Source organism: Calypte anna, chromosome 6, assembly GCF_003957555.1.
Source record: "Calypte anna isolate BGI_N300 chromosome 6, bCalAnn1_v1.p, whole genome shotgun sequence".
In the NCBI taxonomy this organism is placed as follows: Eukaryota; Metazoa; Chordata; class Aves; order Apodiformes; family Trochilidae; genus Calypte; species Calypte anna.
The window spans coordinates 35,192,016-35,219,460 of NC_044252.1; the positions used below are offsets into that span (position 1 = coordinate 35,192,016).

The 27,445-nt window shown below is 40.9% G+C and overlaps 1 protein-coding gene across 3 annotated transcripts in view; it reads left to right on the plus strand.

Annotated features, from left to right (window-relative positions):
- INPP5A (inositol polyphosphate-5-phosphatase A) overlaps nucleotides 1–27,445 on the plus strand; it is a 155,318-nt gene that overhangs the window by 34,780 nt on the left and 93,093 nt on the right. For 2 of the 3 annotated variants that reach the window (XM_030453528.1, XM_030453529.1), the window contains exons 3-4: nucleotides 6,140–6,240; nucleotides 7,545–7,632. The exons of the other annotated variant lie outside the window; for it this stretch is intronic. In XM_030453528.1, coding sequence (XP_030309388.1) covers nucleotides 6,140–6,240; nucleotides 7,545–7,632 — 189 coding nt within the window. The remainder of the gene's footprint in view (nucleotides 1–6,139; nucleotides 6,241–7,544; nucleotides 7,633–27,445) is intronic. 3 annotated transcript variants of the gene reach the window in all.

Consider the following 27,445-nt stretch of genomic DNA (forward strand, 5'->3'; position numbering starts at 1 on the left):
ATTGCCACCTTTAAGTTTAGTGTTTCTAGAAATTACATCTAACGTAAATGTGTCTTTGAACTGATATCAAAGAACACATAAATGAAGTAGCTTGGGGAGGGGGCGGGCTTGTTTTTAAGTTTCAGTAAGTTAAAGTAAGGGATTTTAATTGCTATGATAGGGGAATACAAGTCAATTAATGTATTATCATTGATTATATGCTTTATGCATTTCTGAGAATTTGACAGCATATGGAGGACTAATAACATTCAAATGTCACATGCTAATTTTTTTAAACTTTTGTCATTGATCTTTGACAAATGGACAATCTAATGCTGCTTGTTTAAACAGGTTTTCCAAGAAATGCAAATAGGAAAAAATATTTTGAATTTTCAGGATTGTTTTTAATGACAGTTACAATGTAGCAGTCCGTAAAGTAGCAGACTCTTGATTGCTTGTGTTGGCAACACAGTTGGTACAGCTGAAAGATGCTGTTTTGTCCAATCTGATTTCCTTGGATTCATTGGTCTCCCTCTGGTCTTGCAAAAGTGCTAACTTTTGGGTGACATCTGACTTTATAGTTTAAAATTGCTCTAAATATCAAATGCTGGGTAATTTTCTATCAGCTCACTATTATTTGCTATGTCCCCCCCACCCCTGGGAAATATAAAGCAAGATGAAGGAAGAGTCTGAACTCAATTCTGGATATTTATAGCTATTGTCTGTTGTTGTGCTCCTCGGGGGAGAGGTGGTGGTGGTGGAGCCTTGCCCATGCATGTTCTATAGCACTGGAATAGACTGTGCCCTTGACATGCCACTGGCAACAGGCTCCAAGGAGGGAAGGGTGGCCTGGATCTCAGAAACTTGCCTGTTTCCCATTGCTAAATTTGTGGTGAAGTGTTTCCTCCCTTCTGCTCTGCTTTTTCCATTTGACCTGATAGGTGAATGCATGGTGTACATTTGGGGGCTTTGTTAATGCTTTTTCTTATAACGTAAGCCATAGATATTTTTTTTCTCATTATATGTGTATAAACAAGAAGGTTTAAACCAAGCCAGCTTTTGTAAAAAAGCAGTAGTAGGAAAACAAGGTCAGCATTTCTACTAGTGCTGTAGTAGTGAGATGCTGTAGGAGTAAGAGAAGGCTTCTGAAATCAGATGAGCAACCTGCTCTTGGTGGTTGGCTCTCCTGCTCCTCGCCTCGTACTCCGTACAGCACTTTGCCTCTTCCAGCAGCAAAACCTGTGCTCATTAGTAGTACCAGTATTACTGGTAACTCCAGTTTTAGATACATTAGTTTAGACTCCCATCCTCTTTTCAGTAAAAATTCAGTGAGGAGGGAAAGTGGCTGTTAGGAGGAGAGTGAAAACAGGTGAATGTATGAGTAGTGGCTTGGATTATTTTGTGTTCAAAGGGGAGGAATTGAGTGCTTAACAAGAAATTAGATGGTTTGAACTAGATCTTATGCAAATCTAGAGTATGCACAGGATATGCAAATCAGATTATTGTCCCATTTGTGTAAAGTGCCTAGTACCCAGGTTCAGAGCCATAATGTCAGTTTGCAGGAGAAAACAAAACAAAATGGGGAAAAAAGAAAATTCAGGAGCATCCAGGAAGCTGTTTACAAAGGAGAGCCATAGGGGCACACAGAAATGACTGCGTTTAGTGTTTTGTTTTCTTTTAACTTCCTCCTTCCCCATCCCTTGTACTATCTTAACTGAATTGGGTCTAGTGTTTGGGGTGGGAGGAGTTTAAAAGCTGGAGGTACTGAAAATTGTAACTAATTTTAGTAACAATCTTTTTGAGTAGGATTTGTGCTAAATGGTCATTTTAGATAAAAAGGTGAAGGCAGAGAGCTGTTGTTTTGTTTTTTTTTCCCTAATGCAATTTTCCATGTTGCTTAATGTGTTTGAGAGCATTTGGAGCCTTTATTTGTAGTAATACCTAAGTTAAAAGTTTACCTGAAGGCTAGAAGTCATCTTGGTATTGCTGCATGTAAGTTTCTTTTATTACCCCAAAGAAAGAAGGAAAAAACAAAAAACAAGCAATAAAACTGAGCCACTCAAAGTTATAAGTTCATGAGTTATTTAAGTGGGATTGACCCTGTATGTTTAAGTAGAAGGGGTGAGTAACCTACATGCTCTGATGGACTCCAGCAACCCCATGGGTTTGGATCTTGGCCTTTTTACATATGGGTGCTTTTTCCTCAGGTTGGGCTGTGTGTGGATTTTTGTGTGACTCCACAGCCCAAGGAAGGGACAGCAAGGCCTGCCTGTGCTTCTTGAAGCTAAAAACTCCCTTTGGGGGTCTGGGTGGGCAATCCCAGCTCTGGCGTTCCAGGGAACCGTTTGCCTTATTCAGACTCACAGAAATTGCAAATACTCTGAATGCTGTAAGACCACAATGCTAAATTGACATAGACATATTTCACAGATCATAAGGAAACTGAAGTTCATATTTTGCCTCTTTTGTCTTGATCCCTTTCAAAGATGAAGGAGGTCTCTGCAGGACCCAGACTGTCCTGTGACATAGTGGGCTGCACTTTCCACCCCACCCTATCCACTTACTTGTCCCATGTTCAAGTGGCCTGCGAACTGTAGGAATGGACGGAAGGAGATTTTAACTTTCTGTTTTTCATGAGTGTTGTATTTGTACTTACCTGTGTTGGAGCATCTTGCTCAATTACCCATGTTAAAAAAAACACAAACCTGACCATGGCTTCTTTTACCCTATTTTTGTGTATCCAGAAACTGAGAATAATGCACATCTCTGTAAAAACATTGTGCTGCTACAGATACACAATCAGTGTGTATGTGATCTATAACCTCTGGCAACTGTGAGTTTTCAACTCTGAAGTATTCATTACTTGTTATTGTATACTGTTTGTTCTTTCATAACAGTGGAAAACTAGTAAAAGGTAATGAAGCATAGCCAATTAGCTCTTAGTTGGAGGGTATTTATTGTATGAGAGGATGTAACTAATATTCAGGTATTTTTTTATGGTTTAACCTGCAAGGAATGCTACAAAGGCCTCTCTGCTATTATGCCAGTGCTGCTTCCTCATTAAAAAATGGCATATATAATTCTTTTTTTCTTTTTATACCTGCTCTGATTTCAAGCTTCCAAGGATTTGAATGGGAACAAAAAAAAAAACAAAAAACCCCACCATATTCTACATTTCTGTTCAGAATCTGGAAAGGTTTTCTGTTGCAGCTGCTATAGCACAGGAAAGTTGTTCTTCAGTGTCTTTTGAAGTCAGAAACTCCATGTTCAAGGCTCACTGTTACACATCTTTCATAACTCATGCCTGAATCCTACTTGAAACCATTTGTTTTACTTTCGCCTTACCAGTTTATTAGTTTTACTAGCTATGTAAGGAGAGATCTTAATGAAGCAAAGTGCTCCAGCAGTTAATAACATGATGTGCCAGCACATTTTTGCTGTGTTCTCAGTAAGTGGTTACTGGATGTATTACTTTGAAGCACTCAGAGTTGGATGTTTGCTTTACAAGATTAAATAGTTATAAGTGTTTTCTTATTATGGTAATTTCATGGAGCCATCCAAGTAGATAAGATCAGGATTTGGAAGCCCAAACTGATTTGGAGTAATAAAGTGGGTGGAGAGCTGGGACTGCATGTTGTCCCTGCAAGGGACCACAAGTGAACTCTGTTATGATGTTTGACTTCACAGCCTGTGTTTGGTTAATATTTATCTCAAAGTTAGTGAAGAAAATGAACCAACCAGTTAAACTTTGTGAAGATGCTTTATTAGTCTGTTGTTAATGAAGTCTATGATTGCTGACTGCTGGCAGGTGGCCTCCCAAGGCACCTTCTTAAGAAGAAGGGTGTCTTTATGGGGACACAGGTTTCTCTTCTCCTGTGCTGACCCCAAGCCATGACAGTGTTGTTATGGCTTGGGGCACTGTGGCCTTCTGGCACTGTGGGCAGGACAGTGTGCACCACAACCCTGCTGTCTGCCCCTCTGTTGGAGTGCCCTGGAACCCACCTAGTACCTGTCCCACCACTACTGTGGTCACCTTTAAGCAGAGACGTTCATCCTGGACTTAGGTTTGCACAACTTAGTGTGGTTCTTAAGTTTCTGTTCTTCAACAGTTCTTGCTGAAAATTAAAATAGAAATTTAGACATTTTGTAAAGGGAAACACTTATCTTGAATGTTGGTAGTGGTAGTTCAAAGCCATATTAGATATGTGTACTGTTCAGTGCAATGTTTGGACATGATACTTGAGAAACTTTCTCTGCAAAGCTTTCTCTTAGTAGTTTGTAAATCTATAAAATCACCTAGTATTAACATAAGCTTTCATAATTTTATCAGACTCACATCAAAGAAAAAGCATGTCCATGTCACAGTTGGGTACAGTGTCTTGGGCTGAAGGTTTGGGGTTTTTTGTGGGTTTTTTGGCCATCTGTTCTGTAGTCTGCTTATTTTTTTTTTCAGTTGAACTTTCTATGGGACCGCAGCTCATTCTCAAGTCCTTATTGGTGATGGTGTGTTTAAAAAGCAAAGTTGCTACCTATCATAGTTAGGCAAAAACTGGCATTAATGAGCCAACTGAAGTGCACAGATATCCACAAAGATGTTTGTGAGAGGGAATATTTGCTTCCTTTCTATAGTAGCATTTGTCAGTAGCTTACCTCAAAAGGCTTCATGGAACAGGCTGATGTCAAGATGTTTCAGTGATGGAGAAGCTGAGGAGGAGACGAGAACCAGTGGCTATTACCCCCTTTTTGCAAGTCTCACCTTATTTAGCTTAGAAATGATGTAATTTATTGAATTTGCTGCATGATCTGTAAATAGCAACATGCTGTGTTCCTTTGGCTCAGTGGAAGCTGCATTTTGCTGATCTTCAATTAATTGCCTTTGAGCTTGATTTTCTAACAAGATTATTTGCCTGGTCTGGAATGAGGAATATTGTACCCTGTCATCAGATCAGGTGACAATTTCTGTTGTGGTTTGAAAGAAACTTTTTTTTTTTTTTTGAAAAGACATTTTTACAGTACAGTCAGTCACAATCGATGTACGTAATTAAAAGCAAGACTCCAATTGTTTGTTGTCTGTCCCTTTCCAGAGTTGTAGGGTGCCAGCAGTAACACTCTAATAGTGAGTATGGATGGAGAGCTGTCCCTCTGGGGTTGCTGTTGCTGTTCGGACTGTTCAGCAGTTGTGCCCATCTCCTGCACATCCTGTCTGTCCCACAGCCCCAGCACACAAATGGGGGGATGCTGCAGAGAGCCCGCAACCTACCAGTGCCAAAGCCTGCTGAGACCAGTCAGTTTATTATTCTGGTCAAAGCAGCTCATGGAAACAGGGCAGTTCTCCCTCTGGGCCTGTGGACAAGGTGGCCTTTGTGCTGGCCAGGACTGCTAAGTGCCACCCGGGCACAACCAACTCGTGTGCCAGAGCATTAATGTGTTACTTGCCTAATTGCTTGCACCAGCACCCCCTTGGTTATTTTAGACTGCTACCCTCCTAAAGATTGAAATAGTGCTGGAGCTTGTGTCCATTAATTCACAAGATAATAAGACGAACTAAAGCTGTAGAAGATCAAAATCAACACAGATGTTTTTAGACGTGTTGCTTGCAATGCTAAATATCGTGAACAGCCAGAAAGTTTATTGGGACAAAGTAACACTGAATGCGTGATTAATGCAGAAGCAAATTTATAAATACTGTATACGTGATTTGGTTCATGACCAAAGAAAACGTATGCACTGGGGTTTTTAGCATCCAAGTTGCATTCTAGTGCTGTTTAGTATTTAAGGTACTTTAAAAATTAATTCAAGTGTTTGAAGTCTTATAACCCTCAGACAAGATGTTTTGATCATTCCAATGGGGTGAGGTCCCCTTGGAGGTGAGTTGGAAGAGGTTATATATACATTTGATTGAAATCCCTAGGTACTAATTCCTAGTCTAAAAAAAGAAAATACTAGGTAAAAATATTTGATATAATAGTTGTATATTATGAGTCCTTTATGTGCATAACAAATGATTCTTCCCTTAATTGGTTATTACTGTTCCACCAGTTACTTCAGACAACAGCTGGTAGTCCTCCTTCCAGAAATAACACACCTAGATTTGTCAATTATAATGTATGATAATAGTTGTAGGTACAAATCTGTAAATGGTTGTTTGTCTCTGTTTCAGGTTGTACATGCACACAAGCCCCACTTCATGGCTTTACACTGTCAAGAATTTGGAGGAAAAAACTATGAAGCTTCCATGTCTCACGTGGACAAGTTTGTTAAGTAAGTACCTGAAAGGTTACAACTTAAAATTTAACATATAATTTGAAGCAGAAGTCATTAGATGTGTAAAGTATATAAGGTTTGAAACATATATTGGTGTTGTCACGTCATGACTGTGCATAATGCTGAAGCTTTGTATTAGTTAAGAAATCAGGAATAGTAACAAAAGCTTCCTCTGGGCATGTACTGATGAGATATGGTGTGTCTAACCTCCCTTTAGTATCCTGGGAGCTGAGCTCCCTGTGCCATAACCAGACACTTGGGAAGCACCTCCAGACTCAGCGCTGGGGGGTGGGGTGGTTGAGGGTCCATCGCAGCGCCTGCCCCGGTGCGGTGGGAGCCTCTGAAGCACAGGTGATGTGCCACAACTCGTGCTGTCAGTCAGGGTCAATAGTTAGTTCTGTGGTGGCAGTGCAGTCAGAAGGAATGCTGCCGGGGCTGTCAGCGCCGGAGCGCGGTGAGGTAAGAGGTAAAGGCGTTTCTGTGTAGGTGAGGCAGAGCCTTCAGGCAGGGTGCATCGAGTTGTTAGTTCTCAGCCCCTGGTGCTGCCGCACTTCTGTTAAAAGCCCCTGCGTGCATTAAATAACCTCTATAAACCCCTTGCGGACACGCAACATTTAAAAAGAGGGCTCAGAAACCCAATCCCCGATTGTGTGCCATCCTGGCCTGCTCGCCCGCCGCTCCGGAGGTAGCAGGGCCGGGCACCGTTCGCGGCGTGGAACTGCCGCCTTCCGGCCACGGGAACGGCTCGCCGGTGCCTGTCGAGGAGCAGCCGGTAGCGGCAGGGGGGGACGAGGGGTATCGGTACCGCCGCCCCTCAGCCCCTGGGCCGCCCCCAAGAGGGCGAGGGGCTCGGCCCGCGCGGAGCGGCAGCGCCCCCTGCCGGCTGCATGCAGTGCCGCAGAGGCCGCCGCCCCCTCCCCACTCCCGGGCACCGTCCGGGACCCCCGCGGCACCCCCTGGACCGGCACGACGGGCAGGGCAGGGGGGCCCGTCCCTCTGCGGGACAGGGAGCCAGGGCCCGTGGGGGGCAGCGCGGCAGAGCCCCGCCAAGGGCACATCTTGTGGCACCGGAGCTCATTCAACCACCGGGGCCTTTGAGCACGAATCAGTTTCTGTGGAATTTTGTCTTGAGAGTGTCGAGTTTGTCAGAGCTGTGTCCAAATGGCACACAGGAATTTGATATCTTATGTTGAAAGGGAAGGTGCCGTGGTCCCCTGGGGTGCTGGGGAGGTGGCGGTACAGACAATGATGCTGATGCATCTCTTTAGATTTATATTTTCAATTTCTTCTTTCCCTTTTAGGGAATTGTTATCAAGTGATGCGATGAAAGACTACAACAGAGCTCGGGTGTACCTGGATGAGAACTATAAATCACAGGAGCATTTTACGGTAAATTTCTCTGTTTCAGCAGTTTAGTTCAACCCATGGTGAATTTCTTCCATTAAACTGTTTAAAGTTTTTGGTTGCCGTGGGAGTGTGGGCTGTTTCTGTCATGATGAGGATTACATCTTTATTAAGAGCGTTGACTTTGTAGGTCATGTAGATGCTGGTATTGCAGCAGTGCATCCATTTAAAAAACAGAAATATCAGAATACACAGAAGGTCTTTCCTGTTGCTTAAAATGATTATCTAAGGGGTTTTTTCCCCTCTAGTAATTAACCTTAATGGATCAGAAATACCTTCCATTCAAGAAAATGTTTACTGTCTGACAGGTTGTGCCAGGCCTGGAGCATTATTAGCTGGTGACAGGGATTGGCAAGTGTCCAGGGATTGTGCTGGGAATCTCCAGAGCTGATTCACAGGCTCACTTGCCTGTGAAGTTGTGAGGAGGACCAGAGTACAGGTTTCCGCGAGCACGAAAATTAATACTAGGTATATGTGTGTGGAGCTGGCTTTTATGCAGACCAGAAGTGATTGTGTGGTTATTGCTCTGACTGCACAGCACGTGGACAGGTCTGCTGGAGTTCTGGGTGATGCTTGCCAGGTTGTACAAGAAGGAGCAGTCCCTTGAGGGTGAATAAGTGGCACCTCCCCTCTCTCCAGGGCAGCAGCATTAGCTAGGGGAGAGGGACTGTAAGACAGACAGTGCTTTTGTCCCTGCATACAGGCAGAGTGCAGCATGGGCGTTCTGACTTCCAGTTCTTGTGTCAGAATTCTAAAAGTATAAGGAAAAGACAGAGGTGAATCATAGAATTATGGGTTTTTTCTGTCTGATACTCCTTTCAACCAATGAGAATCTTTTAGAGCTGACTCAGTTCAGTGTGGAAAAGAGCAGACACTCAAAAGACAAGTGATTGTTTAATTATGCTTTATATTACTATTATAAAGAGAGAATGCAGTGTATTAGAGGAATATTTTGAAGTCTCCCTGTTAGATTTTCAGTAATAATGGCTTGGAACCAAAGCCAGAAAACCTGGAAAAGAGGGAGTGTGTACCTTTATATCAGGCTTCTTAACCTTTTGACTTCTGATGGTCTCCTCTGGCACTTAATGCTGACAGTCCTCATATGTAGGTCACAAATCAGAGATTCATAGAAACAGCTTCTTACGCATGTGATTTAAACTGGCAGTTCTTCAGCTACTTTGTTCATTCCTTGTGTGCATCTAACTGACATGCTGGATGACAGTCTGAGCAGGGGTTTCACTGCTGCAGTGTGTCCATTTAGGGTAAAGTTTTAGTGTTATCTCCAGTGTGGTTTGGCTTGCACAATGTCATGCGTCTCCCTGTTTCCTCATTAGTTCTCTTTGATTGTAAAGTTTTTTAACTTCTGTGGGCTTTTTTCCATCCCTTCTAAGGCATGATATTGGCAGCACATTGTAGCTTTGTAGTTATTACACTATTACCTTCCTTTCTTTGAAATATAAACATTTATCACACATATTGTTGTATAATTGTTGCTATTTTCTTTAGAAATTAGGAAGCCCAAGCAGTTGCAGTTTGCTTGCCTTTTACCGCTGCTGCTCTCATATCCCCTTTCCTAGCAGTTTTGGCATCACTTCTTCTGTAAGGCTTTTCTTGGCAAAGCTAAATTAGATTTTGCTGCCCATAGCTCCTCAGCTTGGCTGTGTTAGGACTGACAATGAGATCTGGGAAAGCATTGTCAGCACCTGTCCCATGTGGGAATTTCTTCCACTCAAAATTATTATTAAATTTATTAAACAAGACACAAGATGAAGTCCCAGCCTGTAGAATGGGCAGTGAGTGCAGCTGGGGGAATGTGTTGGATGCTGCTGGTGGTAAGTCTCTACACCTGGTGGGCTGGTCACCTTGCAGTCTCCAAGGGAAGGGGTGAGAGGAAGAGGAAGATTTGGCAGTGACTCATGACCTAGGACTTTAATTCAGGTGAGCATCAAGAGCCTTGTCAGCAGGGTTTTCACAGAGAGTGCAGGGCACCATGCAGGCATGTGGATAGAGCAATCCATATCACATTTCAGAGATGTGCAGTGCTATAAAATTTAAAAATGATCTGAAGATTAATCTCTTGGCAGAAAGCTGCTACATTAGGGCTAATGCTTATCTGCTCTGGAAAGATGACAGCATTGGAGTTAAGAGCTCCCAACAGTTATGAATGAGCTTTGGGGTGACAGTCTTTGCAAGCCTAACAAGGGGTTCCCAGAAGTTCCAGATTAACTAAACAGGCAGTTCGGATGCTGTTCCAGTTATGACTGGAAATACAGATAGCAAATAAGTGTGGACAAACTGACTTGTGTGCTAGCCAGAAATGTTCAGGTGACCATATAGGTTGACAATGCTTTTTAAAACTCAGCCTCCTGTAAATGTCTGCTTAAAAACACAGCAGCTTATCTTATTTTTTGTTACGTAAAACTCAAACAAGAAGGTAGAGCTTTATTTCTGTTGGAGGATGTGTAATTAGTGGAGAAAGAAGAAGGATACAAGAAGACCAAAACAGATAAAAGTCAAAGCTGGGAAACTCAGTAAAATTGTTTTGTTTATTTCAGAGTAGACCCAATGGACTTCACTCTTAACAAAGCAGATCTCTGCAGTTGTCTTGATTTTTTCCAAGGTTCTAGCATTTGCACTTGCTTGTTAATTTTACTCTGTTTGGTATATTTCATGTAAGGGGTAAATTATAAATCTTGATGCTTCTCTAGATGAAGAGTTACTCAGAAAAAATAACAGGTTTGATGAACAGGTTTTCATCACAGGTTTAAACCTGTGGATACTCCTCAGATAGCCTAAGTTTATTGTGAATAAGGTGTTTTTTATTCTGGAATAGCAGCCAGAAATAAGTTGATGTTTTCATCAAATCTATAATTATTTTTATATGAAAATATGTCAGTATAATCAGTGACATTTTTTTACTGTAATTAGATCACAGCTAGTTTTGTTTGGTGCCTGTATTTATTGATTTCTGGATATTCAATTAAGGTTTTGTATTGCTTAGCAAATGCTTTTTTGCTTGCCTTTTTTTTTTTTGTTCATTGTTCCAAGAAGGCAGAATGCGTATCTTAAAACATACCTGCTGTGTTGAACACGAGTTTTCAGTAGGCTGAGAGAGAATCTTAATCGTGTTAAGTCAGACCCTTAGGACTTCCAGCAAACCAGATCTCTGAGTGCAAAGCTGCCACCTGCTCATGGGAGTCCTTTAGGGAGCACATCAGGAATTGTGTAGTCATTACAGCACTTCACTGCCTTGTGGAAGCATTTGCACAGCAGGATGGTCACTTTACTTCTGGTGGTAGGTTTATTTTCAAAAAATAAACAGAATCCTCAATTACCCCTCTGCTTGCTGATTACCCCTCAGCCTGATAGATAACCTCACAGTGACAAAAATGCTGTTGGGCTCCACATCTTACGTTCTGAAGTTTCAGCTTTCTCCTCCTACTAAGGATGTATAGAATTGTATTTAGTTGATTGCATAGCGGCTTTTTTCAAATGAAAAAATGAAAAGAAAAATACTTCTTGAAACTAGCACTTCTGACTTCAGGAAGATGTTTGAATAATGATAGTGCTGTAAATTGCAGGTGTTACTTTGCACTGTTAATATGAGAAAATTGAAATGAGAGAGGATGCTGTGCACATGTGGCTGTGTTCCTCCAACATTCAAGGTTTGAGATGATTTAAATGCAACTTCCCTTAAATAACTACCTAGGAAATGTACACAAAGATTATTAATGGAATATACAGCAGAGAAGAATCCTTTTTTTCTGACAGGCTTTCTTCCCATATGTGCTGCCCAGCCTGTGGTAGGGTTATGGAGGTGCTTGTCTTGCTGAAGGCAGCAGAGGCATTGCTCCATAGGGGCCTCATGAGGTGTGGGACTCTGGAGAGCACTTGGGGGCTGCCATTGCAGCACCTCTGGTGGGTCACAAGTCCTTAGGGCTGTGTAGGGGATCTTCACGTTCCTCAGGCTACCCCAGGCAGTGCATTCCTGGGCTGGGAGCAGGACAGGAGCAGGAGCTGCAGTGCTGGCTCAGTCTGGTGTTACATGGGTCAGGCAGGAGCAATAAAGAGAAAGTGAGGATAAGCACTGCAAAAAAAAAAAAAAAAAAAAAAAAAAAAAGTCCTGGAGGTGTGTAGTAACACAGAGGCTTTCTCTTGGACTAAGTAAATGTGTGTGTGTGTGCATTGCCATAATGTGTAGAAAATGGTTATGATTTTTAGATGTAAAATATCTCTTAAACAAAGCTAAATATACCATTGGGTAGCCTGCAGTAGGATCAAGGGGAGACCATTGCTCAAGTCCTTATCCTAATAATAATAACCTGAGCTACCATAAGTGGGAGGTCTTCAGTGGTCCATATCTCTTAAACAAAGCTAAATATACCATTGGGTAGCCTGCAGTAGGATCAAGGGGAGACCATTGCTCAAGTCCTTATCCTAATAATAATAACCTGAGCTACCATAAGTGGGAGGTCTTCAGTGGTCCATATCTCTTAAACAAAGCTAAATATACCATTGGGTAGCCTGCAGTAGGATCAAGGGGAGACCATTGCTCAAGTCCTTATCCTAATAATAATAACCTGAGCTACCATAAGTGGGAGGTCTTCAGTGGTCCTAGAAGTACAGACAGCATTTTATTCAGGTGTGTTATTTTACCTTAAAGTTATATCTGCTCATTACTGAGAGAATAGTCAAGTTAATTTTTGTTAGATTAATGATGTTTGAGTAATATTTTTGGTTGAGCCGAGTTCAAATAATTGGCCATTAATTGAAAAAGGAAATTGAATTGAATTTATCTTGTACATAAATCCTGTCACAGTTATTAATGGGCCTCAGAAAATACCAGCCTGTTCCCAGAAATGAATGGTGTACACTGATTCTTCCGAGCTTATTAGCTGTGGCAGTTTAGAGTTTTGTTAAATCAAAAAGATGATTTAGGAAGAGAGACATAATTGAATTGAATATTGGGGGAGTCCAGATTATTCTTAGCCCATTTCTCCTTTAACAGTTTTAAGGAATTTTCGGTTTTTGCGGGAAGACAGATTGTCCCCAGGAGGGGGAGCTGGAGCACCAGGCTGCACTGCTGGGGGAAGCCGGGCTGCAGCCCCCCTGGGCTAGAGGGGTCTGTGGATTGCTGCCCCTCTGTGCGGTGGGAGCACTCCTAGACACGCGTGACCAGTGGGTGTGGGTACACGTTTTGATAGACACCAAGGGTGTGATGATTGCAGCTTTTGGGGTTCTGGGAAAGCGAAGAGCAGGAGTGGTGGTGCAGCTGGTATGCTGATCGTGGTCTAGAATTTGTAGCTCTATATCGGTGGGGATGAGCGGGGGGAGACTTTGGAGTCTTATTTGCCAGGTTTGTCCTTTCCTGTAGTCCGTGTTTTGAATTTTCTTCTAATAATTACCCAAGACTCTTTCCACCTTATCATTTTTTCCCCTTCTCTCCTTTCCACGGAATTTTATTTTATACTGAATGTGGTTTTTGTAATGAAAAATATGCCAAGCTAGAGAAACAGGATTTAATTTCCAGCGTTGGGCTGGGTTTTTTGTTTGTTTGTGGTTTGGGGTTTTGTGTGTTGATTTTGTTTGTTTGTTTTTTTTAAGAAATGCGTTAATGTAAACATTTTAAAATAGTGGTAACTTCTTAACAAATCTCGATGTGAAAGCTCATTGGGATTTTTCCCTTGTTCCTTAAGCAACTGGGAGTCTGTGCAGTGCTGGGAGGAAGGGGCTGCCCGGGGAGCCCCCGCGATGTGCCAAGCAAACATCTGCCTGGCAAGGTGCTGTGATGAGGAGCACTCCAGTTTGTGCTGGTGCTGAGTATTCAAGATGAACTCAGTTTTTTATCTCTGCTAGTTCCACTGCCGGGTGAGAATATCAGGAACAAAACCATTTGAAAAATATGCTTTTCTTCCATAAACACTCACCAGTAGTAAATCTCCAGCCGTGCGCTGAGGTGCCTTCTATACAGTTGTATGTGGTAGAAAAAGTGAAATAGAAAAATGTGGATTTTACCTGGAAACGGAAGGGCTGCAGAGCTGGGCGAGGCCTCGGGGTGGCAGTGTCTTTCAGTGATTGGATTTGCTATCGCACTTGCTGGGAACCTGCGAGGCTCCCTTGCTTCTGCACCTTCTCCAGCAGCCTCCCTCCTCTTGTTTTTGAAACACATCATCTCTTTCCCTTGCAGCCTCCTGACTTTTTTCTTGATGAAATACACAGTCGGGAGCGTTGTGAAGCCTGCATCACAAGGTTCATTAGCTTTAATATTTATCCTTCTTAATTGAAAAAAATAAGTTTACGAAGTGAGGTGGTGAATGCAGAAGTTAATCCTGTTGCTTCTGACAAGTTCATAGAAAGGATAGTATCATAACTATTGTCATTCTGTGACATGGACAGGTATTTACAAACACACAAAATTAAATCTTCCACTTAATTTCTTAGGAAACTAAGTTTTCTCTCAGGTAATCTCTTCCAGGCTCTTTTCAAAGGGAAATGGGATCTGAAAGGTGTTGCCACAGCAGTACCTTCCTCCAGTTTTGATTTAATTTTCTTCTGTAGCATTCTTCTTGCTGTGAGGAATTTCATGGCTTATCTGCTACCTGTATTCTGACACTTCTATATCATTTGAAAGGGGAGGAATAATTATAAAACAGTGAGAATTTCACAGATCAGTAGCCCAATGATGCAGTCTTAGGTCAGTGTCTTGTTTATGAATGTGCTGGTGCTGAAGAGGTTGGTGATACGGCAGCTTTATACATAGAACCACTGTTTTGCTTCTTAGCTATGGATTTGCAATTTATATGGAACTATATTTTCAATGGGAATTTATATACAGAATCTCAGAGGGCATATTTAGAAACACATGTTTGGATGATTTGTAAAGAATAATTGTAACCTGTTTTTTGTAGAAACCCGTAGATCTAAAAGTGAGATGAAATATTTGAAAATAATGTACAGACAGTGTCTCCTGTCTGGCCTGGCTCTTCCTGCAATACTGGGAAATCAGTCACTGTGTTTCTGTACCCACCTCCCAGCCAGGCTGGGGTTGAGGGAGCTTTCCAGAAAGCAGAGCAGAGCATTGCTTGGTATCCATAGTTAGCACCTCATCCACAAGTGATTTGGGGCCAAAGATTAGTAACTCCTTCCCTTAGCAATTTGCAGGCAGCTGCTCACTGTCTGCGTTTGGGTACATGACTGCATTCTGCATATCTGGTGAACATAGGTCAGTAAACATTTAAATGCTCCAAACTCTATTTATTCAGAGCTAACCGTTCTCTTCTAAAACTCAGGGATGCTTCCAACCTCCTCTCAGGCCTGTGAGGTATTGTCAGCAGCCCTGCCCTGTCCTGGGGTCCCAGCCACTGCCCTTCCTGTGGTGGGACAGGACAGGAGTGGGGTGTTTTGTGTGAAGGTTTCAAAGTGCTCAGAACAGTGCTGAGTATTTAATGGAATAGGAAGAAAAGTAATGAAAAGCAGAGTTATCTATTGAAATAATTGAAGATCTGGCACAAATAAGTATAGTAAATGCTTTTATTTGAAGTTTGAAAAGAGCCACCTAGTTCTCCTTTAGAAGTTTGGCATAGTTTTGCCAGGTTTTGCCCTTCTACGAAACCCAAAAATTAATTAAATAAAACTTTTAAAGTATGGGACAATCAGATATCTTGTTTGCATTTGTATGCTGTAAGGCTAAGGGTGGGACATTTACACATTGCTCTTGCATAGCCATGATTTTATTAACAGCTCTTTTTAAAGTGTGTGTGAGGAATTTTGTTTGTGTGAAAAAAATGTTTGATTTGGAACAACTCTGACTTTCAAGAAAAGATGTGAGATTGGAAAATGTGAAACTAATTGCCGAAGAAATTATGAAACACTGTTTAAGGAACTTGCTAATGTGTTTGTCTGAGACATTCAGTTCTTAAGTAAGAGCAGCATGACTCTAGAAAATAAGTATGCTATTTACTGATATAAGCTAATCGGTTTGTTAGTGTTTGAAATAATGGTATAATGCAGTATTCATAGCCAAAAAGAAAGCAATAAGTGAGTCTGCTCACTCCCTTTCTGTGAGTATCATGTGGCAGTTAGGTTTCACTGCCTAGCTTACCAGCTATACATTTCAAAAAGGCTTGGAAATGCACCCGATTTTTCACAATTAAAATCAAATTGATAATACTGATAAAAATTTTGTTGTATTAAACTACCTAAACATAATCTCAAGATGCTAATGCTGATGTGAAAAGGTAGTAAGCACCCCAATTTTCGAGAGAAAACAGATGAACAAAAAAACTGCACAGCTCTCGGTAAGGTTGAGCTGGGCTGAAACACATAGGCCCTGTGAGAAGGAGTCTGGGGAATTTGGGCAATGGAGTGATTCTTGTGAGAGAAGCCAGTTAAAAAATGGGAGCAATGGCAGAGGGAGCAGTGTCTGCTTCCATGAAACCACCCCGAGGCTGGTAAGTGCACACCAAGTAATGTTCAGAGACATTGATGCTAGTATTAAAATGCCACAGACACACACTTACTACTCTGTTAAATTTAGCAATGTTTGCAATGTACAAGCCCAAACTAGAACCCTTTGACACTGAGGAAGTGTTTCCACTTAGTTTTAGAGGGCTTTCCAAGTGTCTATTGATCAGGGTTCTCTAACAGCACAGAAATAATGTGTCTAATTTAACTGGCCACATGGAGGAGTATAGAAAAAACATTAGTTATCCCTTGAAAGGCTTGGAACATCGATAGGAGGACATAACATTAATGACTTTCCTATACACGAGCTTCAAAAATGGCTAAATGAGGAAGAAATTACAAATTTATTTTCCTATAATTTCAGCAGTTGTCTTGTTTTACTGCACTGGTAAAGCATTAAGCAATGAAATGTCACACAAGGAGTATTTTCCTGATAATTTGTCTGACATGCAAAGCATATAAAACAAAAGAGAAAAAGATGGAAATGTAGGGCTTAGCCATTTTGACAAATTTAGTGATTTTTTGCTCATGAAGTCTGGCTAACAGTCTGCTGCTTCTGTCCAAACAATTTCAAGTATTGCTGTTTTGTAAGTGGCTCACTGTATCAGGAACATCTCTGTTGTCTTAGTTATGTCCTTGACCCTGAACACAGGTCGCTAACTTCATGGTTTTCTGTTCCTGAAAGTCTCCAAAAAAGGCAAAGTATTTTTATGTTGATTCATTTCGTTGTGAAAGCAGCTCCTTGTGTAAATAAGAGTTGCTGTAACCTTAGATCACTTTAAAGGTTCCTCTATGCCTGAAATACAGTTACCAGGTAAGAATTCAAAAGCTTCTACAGAAGGAGCAAACTGTGCCAGCTTTGGATCCTTATACAGGTGATGTGTCTCTTACAAACAGGAAAACCACCTCAGCGCATCCTGCCCTTTTATTTCTCAAGCACACCCTGCCTGGTGGTTTGGTTTGATGTTGATGCTGGATAGAATCAGCAGACCCAAATCCCCCACTGAGATACACGTGCACGAACACAAGGGCGATCAGCTTACATGAATGTCTTCTTTTGACACACCACTTTTCAAAGAAAGCTGCAATCTAATCCCCTAGTTAATATGGTACATGAAAACAGATAATACACTGGAATTTTGTATCCATAGCAAGGAGAGTTTAAGGCATGATGAAAGTAAAGCACTTAGTAATGTTTGAAAGGTATTATGGCACCCCTAACAGGGTATTTCTGTATTGTAATTATACTTTTAGAATTGAAAAATGACATTTTCTCCACAACTAGCAGAAAACCCTTAATAGAATATAGAGATAAAGGCCAAGACAGCATGGGGAAGAGATACATACATCTATTTCAGATGTTGCTTTATCATATTTCCAGTTGGCTACCCTAAAAATGGAAATATTGCTGAAGTGCTAATGGTTTTAAAACTGGAATTAACATTGCTTACCAGTAAATGGGAGTGAATTTACAGTATATAAGCTGCCCTGCACTTCCTTCCATAAGAACAGAGTAAATCTTTGCACTTGAACCCTTTGCTAACTGCTCAATTCAATCTAGATCTGTTGCACTTACTGGAGGCATTTACCCAAGGTATACTTTCTCCCTAGACTCATCCTCTAGACAGAGGAGCACACAGCATTTTCTGGTGGTACCTCAGTACTATCTTTGGTGACAGTGGGACAACGCTGTGTCTGTCAGTGACTGGTGCACTGGTTGTTGGATTGAGACCACCTCTCCTAGGACTGAAACACAAACAGGAGTTCTTCCCCCTGTGACTGCTGCTACAGGCCACATCTTTGTTTCCCTCCTTCAGTCAGGTGCTTTCAGCAGAGGTGGCTGTGGCAGAGCAGTGTTGTGGTGTGAGCAGCAGGGTGCTGAGCACCACCAGATCCCTGGGGACCTCCTGGTGATTCTGCAGCTCTCGCATCCCTCTGCTCTGTGACATTGACCAAGTCTTATAAGTTCTCTGCCTTAACTTCCATCATCCATAAAATGGTGCTGATCCTTGCCTTGCTCTTAGATTTATTGCCCTTCACTGCATATTCAAAATCCACTAGTATTAGTCTACTAATATTACTGTTCTCCCACCATTTTTTTAATCCCTAAAAATGTTTAAATTATGTACACATATATGCAAATAAATGGGATCATCTTTTCTGGCAGCAGAGGCCTGGAGGCAGGTTTGAAGATGCTCTCCACAGGAAACTTGTATCTCTTCTAGACTCCAAATTATTATAGACTCCAAGTACACCTGATGAAGTGAACATAATTTCATCAGGACTTGGGTAGATCTTTTGTCCTTGCTGAATTTGGATGCACACTTACATTATGCTTATATATTCTGTTCCCATGAGGTTTATGAAATAAAGAGTACAGGTCTATCGCAGTTATCCACACTCAAAAAAGCGCTGTATGAGAGAAATATTTGAAGCTTTGCAAAAGGGCATGTAGCTTTATCTAATACTGAGTGCATTTTATTATGGAGTCAATAAAATATACTCTAAATATGCAAATTCTTAAGGAGAAGTGAAGGCAAGAGAGGTGTTAAATGAGGAGAAATAGCAACTTTTACAAGCGGGCTTGAGAACAAATATTCGCTGAAGGCATCCATGATGGTGATGTCCATTAGATCAGAATTTCACAATAATCCTTCAGCTGCACAGCTGTTTCTCCTGTTAGTTTACCAGGGCTTTTCCAATTTGGAGAAACTTTTTATTTTGGTGTATTGCCTGATGCACTTTTTGGCTTCTCATAACACAGCTTTGAGTATCCTGCTGACTAGATGGTTGGAAAATATTTTACGCATGGTTTGCTGTGGTCTTAGGAAGTCACAACAGGCTTGACCCTCCAGGAGGACACAGCTATACTTTGTATAATTCTACAAAATCAGCAGACAGTGAGAATCACAATCTGTAACTTGGTTCCTGTGGAGGCTGATGTCCTCAGCTGGAGTGACCTCTGCAGTTCTCCAGGCTGTTTCCCAGACAAATGCAAAGGGAGCCTCAACCAGCAAATGAACACAGCTGTCTGGACAGTGAGGGGTGTCCAGGCTGCCATGGAAGCTTAGGCTCTCAGGGAGAAATCTGTGTCAGAATTCTCCACCACCTAAGCAGAACCAGACTGAGGTACCCGGTGGAAGCCACAGGGTACTTTCAGTACTCAGGGCTCTAAGCTGTATTTTATGATTCTGCATCATTTAAGTCCTGAATAAATCCCATCCCACAGCTTTTGTGAACATACTAACATGTGAAGTTTACTGCATTTCAGTACCTTTTAAATGCTGACAGCTTACCTGACAGTGCTGAACTGTGAATCTGAGCAAATCCTGAAGCAAGTTGTGTATTTATAGATGACATCACTTGTCAAGTGTTCTTTATGGTTTCTAGTACACTAGAGGTCCGCTTAATTTTATTACTTTTAACCATGAGCCAACAAACTATCACTTGCAAAGTGTCTGTAAAATTTCTCCAGAGATTGCAGTGGAAGTGAAGACATTTTCATTTTAGCGTGACACATTACTGACTGTTCCTTAGCAAGGATAGCGGAGTGGAGAAGCCTGGGCATCACTGTCCAAGGTGTGTGTGTGTCTCAAAGCAGAACCAGCCTGGTCAGTGTTGTCCCGTGCAGCCTTGGGCTTCGTCTGAGCCTTAAGCCTTCTCCAAGGGGAGAGGTTTTGACTCGTAAACTTGTTCTTTGCCAGCCTTCTGCCAGACTCTGCAAATAACGCCATGATCCTAGAATGCTCTCGGGCAAGTCTGAAAAGTATTTGTTCTCTGACCTCATGCAAATGTAAGAGTTTAAAAAAATCCTTTTTTTGACCTGGATTCAAAGCTTTTTTTTAAGTTGGTGCTTTGGTTTCTGATTGACAGAAATTAACAAACCAAGAATATTTTACTGTATTGCAGAGATTTACTTGGGAAATGGGGTGCTTTGCAGTGAAATCTGAGGACATTCCTTCTAAACCACAGGTGACCATCCATATGCTTGGATCATATGTTTGTTGGCTGTGATTCTCCACTGTTACCCTTCAGGACATGAATTTAAAAGCAGCCACCTGTTCATCTTAATGCAGAAGAGGTGCCTCAGGAAGCCTGTGTGCTTGGTTGCTGTGTGTGTCCCCATGAGTCCGAGGGAGTCTCCTTATCCTGACTTTGCAGTGCTGCTGTCAGTGTGCCAGGAGCTGCTCAGCTCTCAGTTAATGTCATTTCATAATGCTACTCTTCTAATGCGACCTTTAGCTCTGATACATAATTTGGAGAAATAGTCCTGCATTTACTTTTCAGTTAGTATTCTAGAGCATACCCCAGGACGATGACTATCATTTATTACTTTTCCAATCACAGGACTTCATGAAGGCAATTTTTTAAAGGGTGTGAGCTATTAATTATTCTTAGAAAACATTATGTTACTTTGAGCAGCCCTTACACAAAGAGACATTTTTTCCTTGTCTCTGCTGCTTTTTTCCTAGGACATACTGAGAAGAAAGTCTGAGATTTCCCTGTAACTGCTTCTTTCTTGTATATACCCACCTAGTTTTACGTGAGCTATCCTTTTAAGGAATGATTTCTGCACTAAGAGGCAAATAACAGCTATTTTGTGGTATCACAAATGACTTCATGGGGATAGACGTAAATGTTGTGCTCAGAAATCATGTGGCGGTGTACAGTTAGTTCTTGGGTTTGAGTTGTGGTTCCTTGACAATGAGAGCACTCACTCCATAGTGACTGTGTAGTCTGCCTGAAGCAGTTACCTGTACAGTGCCTACATGCCTTGGAAAGCTTGAGTCTTCCACACTTTGACAGCTGTGAGTCTCACAGACCACGTCCTTGTGATGCATGTGTCCTGTCCCCAACCTCCATGTCACTGACCTGTCTACGGTAAAACCTGCAGTTAACGTTCTAAGTGTTTAAGAAGAGATTTTTTTTTTCTTGTAGTGATATGTTGGTGCTTGTGTAGCATTTCAGTCATCTTACCCTTGAAGGATGAATGTCTTGTGAGAAAGGGAATTTTGAAGCACTAAGACCTATGTAAAAGGTGCCTTTAAAATCAGCACATAACAGTGGAAAGGAGGTAGCTGAATTCAGACCAGAGTGAAGTTAGCTGTGACAATGCAGGATGCAGCACGTGGTGTTTTCCTTGCCTCTTAGAGAGGCAGCGCATCCTTAAACTGCAGCAGTGAAAGAGATGTCAGGGCAGACATCCGCTGGCCTGGTCCATAACTCTCCCTGCCTGCCTCCATCACCCCAATAGCAGCAATCGATAGAGTCACTGGAGCCCAGGGGTGATGCCTTTTGCTGCAGGAGATCCTCCCGCCTGCTCTCCTCTGCACACTCGCCCCCTTTCAGCCACCAGAACAATATTTTGAAATGTATGGAAAATTAATTATTGATTGCAGGTGTGCCCTGGTTCAGGGAAAGTAAAAACGAGTGGATGCATTTATGATGAGGGATGTAATCTGCTTTATGAAACTGATTGTCTTTTCCTCTGCTCCTTCCCTCCCTCTTTTTCTCTTCTCTCCTGCCCCCTCCCCCTTCTGCATGCTGGATAAAAGACAGGCCTGATAAAGTGAGAGGAACAAGATTGGTTTTCTAAGGGCACCAGGCCCTTCACGATCAGCTAAATCACAGTCTGTCTGGCTCTCTGGCTGGGTGATGACCTGCTCCCCACGCCGTGGCACTTGCACCCCCCTGCGGGGTGTTATGATGTGCACCCGGGTGAACGCAGGGGGCTGCCGCGAAGGTGAAACTGTCATATCGATCTTTTTAGCACTAAAATATGAGCCACTTTACTCCGCTCCCCGATGCTGTGATGTGAAAAATAATAACTCGGATCCAAATTAAAAATATTGATCTCTGGAAGGTGTTGAAAGTAAATAAACACCTTCCGAAGTTTTCAGGTCAGCCAAGAAATGGTATTCAGCAATAAATGTGTCGGCATGTCAGAATCCAGGGTTCTTGATCTGTTTTTCCTTTTGAATTGATTTTTCATTACTTACTTCCTAAAAGTGTTGGAATTTGGTCCTCTACTGTTAAACCCCAGTGTTTGGGCAAATTATTTCTTTGGGGCTTATGAGGTGCTCCTAATCCACTCGCTCATTGATTGATTGATTTTTGACTCAATAAACTTGCATTACCCTTGCTTTATTTAAGGCTTCCATCATAATTTTTTGTACATTTAGGCTTGACTTTTTTATTTCCTTCTAACAGATGAGCTGACATTGGTCTATCAAACATGTGGGAAAACAATTGCCACAAGGTTAATTTTATTGCTGCCTCCATGCATTTTAAGTAGGTGCCAGGTATTTTCCACTACAGGCTGATAAATTGCAGTTGAACCACTAAAGCAAGAGAATGAATAGAAGCAGTGTAACAACAACAACAGAAACCCAATATAAATGTATCACATAGCATGAGAATTAAATGGATTATTTTTGCTTCATTGGTTTAACTTTATTTTACATCCAACCAGAATAGGGGTGCAATAACGTAATGAGCTCTTTAAGTGTTACTCTGCCCCTGAGCTAATGCTGCTCTGCTGCCAGTCGTGGTGCTGTAGGTGTTTCTTATCCCAATAAGATGTAGTAAGGTGCATTTTCAAAAATGACTTTTGTCCTCTTGCAAGCTGGCTGGTTTATTTTTAGATGTCAAAACATTGTTCAGGAACCAATGTATTGATCTCACTATTCTTTGGCAGTTCTTCTGAACCTGCTTTTTGATGTTGCTGCAAGAAATGGCTGAGTGCCTGCTCTACTCTGAAAGGTGCTAGAGGATTAAAATCATTAAAATCTGTGATGAGGATGAGAACTGAGAGTAGCTTCTTCCATTAAAACAGAGAGAAGTTTGGTCAATGTTAAAAAATGTATTCAGAAGTCCCTTAAGCAAATAGGTCTTTACTGTAGAGTCTTCAGTGTATGCCAGTGCCCATCAAGCCTGTACTCGCAGCTCTGCATGTTTCTGTGCATGGGAATTCACATTGTAGTGTTCCTTTCCCAGATTTACTAGCTCAGTGCCTGACGACTCAGATATAGTTAAGTTCATGTATTTATTGTATTTAATAAAGGAGGATGTGATTACTTAAAAGGAATAAAAGGAGAGCTCCATAAGTTACCTTACAGAGCTGATTGCATTTTAGACATTGTCCACTTTCCTGCCTAACTGCAGTTCATCAGGCAGCTTTTGCTTTTCTTCACGTGCACCTTGTAGGAGGCCAACAGGCCAACTTTCACTCAAATTCTCTCAAATGTATGCATGTGCAGAAGTTTATTAAAAATTTCCAGGGTAATTTTAAAAACTTTTTTTAGAAAGCCTGTCATCTGTTTTTGTTCATGTGGCTTGACACAAGTGTGCTACCTAGCTCTCAGGTTTGTAACACATATATATAGACATATGTATTTATCACCATCTGTCCAGCAAATACCGACCAAAGACATTTTCTGCAAGTTTTGTGGTTTGGATAGAATTTTATGAATTATTTAAGTGTCAATTAATGGGGATTGTCAAAATATATGGTATGTTCTTCTAGACTGATTAGTAGTGAGCTGCAGGTTGGTGGGTTGCTCCTGGAGACATTCTGGTCTCTACTTACAGGAGTTTCCCCATTGAGGCTGACAGCTCCGTGGCTCCAGCAGAGCGCTAGTGGTGGGAATTGATAATTACAGGTGGTGAGGAGGATCACCAGGTTAGTTTAGGCAAAATTCCAAGTAAGACTAAGCATAGGGAATGAAACCTTGACTTTGTCAGAGTATACCATGATGTGTGGTGATGCTCCGGTAGACTGGAAGGATCCTCCTTGGGACCGTGGCCAGGGAAGGATCCTGTTCTATGCCTAAAGTCTGCCATAGAGTGCTTTTTCCTCAGTGTTCCCTTCTTTGCATGGGAGCAGACTGGCATGCTGGACACCATTGCATCTGTGGGCGAGCAGCTCTGTCCCAGCACACCTGGGCTGTCTCTTCTTGTGGTTCTGTTTGATCTTTAAAATTAAAGAGAGTCCCCCTATGGATTTGGGCATTTATATCTGCTTTCAAAAATTTTTAAGCTTAACTATTACTAATGGAGTTCAATTTGTCCTTAAAGTTAAGGTCCGTGTTTTGGCCAGAAAGTCCTTTAATTCAATCACCTGTCACTAAACTGTCTTAAAGAGCAAGAAAAATATGTAACTGACATGTTTGCAAAGGTTTGACCAAGCTGTGCTGTGGTTGAACCATATATCAAGGGAAAAGACAAATAGGATTGAATGCTGTGTCATAGCACCATATGTGGGAAACAAATATTCTGAAAGAAATCTATCGGTGAACAAACTGAAAAATTGTTAAGTTCTTAAAGAGCTTAATGGCTTGTTAGCATTTTTTGACAGAAAACCACTGAAGCAGTGAACATAAAGAGAGCAAAAAAGTCCTAACGGTGATACAGAACTCAGTTCTGTGGTTCAGTTTATTCAATGTCCTTTCTCTGTGTGAAAGCTTGCTCCCCTTGCTCAAACTGGTAAGGAAATTTCTTCTGACACCTGGGAGCCTTTTCACTCCATCGTTTAAGAGCTACTACAATCACTCAATTTTCAGTTGTGCTCAGAGAATTTAATCAAGTCACCTTTTATCAAAACTGTAGGAGAGTTTTAGTAAGACAGGACATATTTTTTATGAAATACAATTTTCCTTTGGGTATTTGGATGCATTTTGCTAAAGGGGCTGAACCCACACTGTGTGCATCTAATGTGACCATCTGCTACCTTCCTGAGAAGGGTTTAATTGGCCAGGATAGGTATCTGATATGAATGCCTTGTGTAGCCACCAGCTTAGGACAAAGGTTTTACCATCATTGGGATGGAGACCCCCCTTATTACATGTTTTTTAATTAAGCAAATATGCATAGCAGGTATGAAGATTAGATGAGATTAATAATTTATTAACACACTTTGGTCGTCTTGCAGTTTGATAAAATCCTAATATATATGTTTTTTAAAAATCTGATACTAGACATAGTAGTAAAAAGTTACATTCAAGCACAGCAATCATGAGCATAAAGAAATATCAGTTTACTCCCAGTAAGACTGTTTTTGTTCCAGCTGACCAGCATTATTTCTTTAAGAGCTTATCAAATTAAATTTTAAAAGCAAAATGAAATTGAAAAATTATCCTACCTTCAACAGCAAAGATGCATTTAATAATTCTGAATTAATCAACTGTGGTAACTTTTACCAATGTTCTCTATTCTTAAAGCACCCAATATCACTGGTAATTAATAAGCTTTGTAAAGCAAACACAGGTCAACATGTGCATGATAAATGGAGCTATTACTGTACATAGGGAAACAATCAATTTGTTGCTCCATATGGTCCTATGTCTGTTAGCATGCCCCACTAATAATGCAAAACAGAAATGCTGTAGTAGAGTGTACTCAGGTTTTGGTTTTAGGCTATGTACAAAAGGAGAAGGACTCTAGTAATCTATTCAGACAGTAATTAAAAAATAGCGTCTTTCTGTCTGTCTTTCTGTCTCCCCTTACAACCACGAAGTAATTAGTTAGCTCCTCCTCTGACCCCTCCAGTTAGGCAGCTGTTCTCATCTTTAACATAGCAGAATCACTTTCTGCCTTGAAAAAGGGAGCAGTGTTCTCTCTTCTACTGCCAATGTAGCAAAACTTGAGGAAAAAACACTTCTCGCTCTTCTCTTGCCACCTTACTTCTTCTGAATGTATGGTCTGTTAATTCAATTAGCTGTAAAATACGTGAAGTATCATACAGTCAGCGCTTACATCTGATTTAATTTCTGATGCTACTTAATGGGGAAATATTTTAAGATGTAAGTGCATATACTGCATAAAATTGTCAACTGTCATAATTTTGCTGTGATGTATGAATGATGTTACTTCATCTTTCCCAAATTAATTTTTAAAAAACCTCCAAAAATGACTATTTGATTTCCTCTTTAAAGTTTCTTGGAGAAAAGTACTTGACTTACACATACATGCTTACCATACACTAGGGCAGTAGCCAGGTCTCTGTGCCCATCACTGACATGAGAAAAGAAAGAATAAATCAGTGTTTGAAAATACCAGGGCAATCCCAAAGCAGCAGTTGCTTCAGCAGTGTTGTGTGCTTTCTGATCAGTTTTTTTTTAAAGACAGCAGTTTGGTTCAGTTTTGATACAGTATCTTTATAATTTATAGTTTTAATAATTATCAGATCAAAATATTCTTAACTGATAGGAATATTCAGTGTGTTTTCAGATAAAACAAACAAACCCATACTGTTCAGTATAGCTTCCCACTTCTGATCATTCTCTTCTGAGTTTTGAATCTGCAGCTGTTCTTTCAGGAAAAAGCTAGTTTTAATTAAAGTGAATGGAAGTCAGGACTGTAATTTGACCTCTGCCATGCCAGCAGTTCTAGTGTTTAAGGAGTTAGCAATGAAGCAGCAAGCCTACAGTGCATGACTCTCATCAGCTTTTCTTCATTTTCATTTACAAATTCAGCTTGTGTTACAGTTAACACAATTTAAAAATTTAAGCTTCTACTTAGAGTGATTTTTTCTTCTTCATTATTGTGACAAATTTTTAATAGTCTTTGGTTACTCTTCTAGAGTTCTTCCTCTGACGGTTCATCTAAGAAAATCTGTGATTTGATAGATTTTCTGATTAAATACTTGAGACACCCATAACTGTTTGAATCGTCTTGAGATACATTTTTCTTGATAGTCTGTGGTGATCTGCTTTTTGGAAACACTGATTGATGAATTCTGCTGTAATTTAAACTAAAAGTTAATAAGACAGGCTTACACAGATCTGATGCAAGTTATTAGACCTGCAAGGCACTTTAATATATGCCATTTATTATTCAAAGAAATGCAAGCCAAAAATGTCTTATGTGCACTAATAAAAATTCAATATAATTATTTCAGAGAACTGCAGGAAATGCAAACGGTCAGATAAACTGAATTTATTAAAACAATATCCAGTGACAGGAATGCTGATTGACCTTCTTAGGGCTCAACCTCGAGCTGTTGGAACCTCTTCCAGTAGGAATTTGTTACTCCTTGAACTTCCTTTGCAGATGAAGTTTTCCACTGTTCCTTATCATTGAATTAGATCCATGACATTTGGTGTTTCACTTTTGTGATTTGCTTCAAAATGCCAAGTACTGAAGGCTCTGCCCAGCACCTTTCCTAAATTGCTGTGGTTTTCTCTATCCTGCAGTCCTAGAGATGAGCTCAGATAACGATAGCTTTGCTGCATTTTTAGCCATTTAGACTTGAAATACAAACTGAATCCTATGGCTGTCTCATAAAGTTTAAGGTTTTCTATTACTAAAATCTTCCTTTGAAATAATAAATGACTAC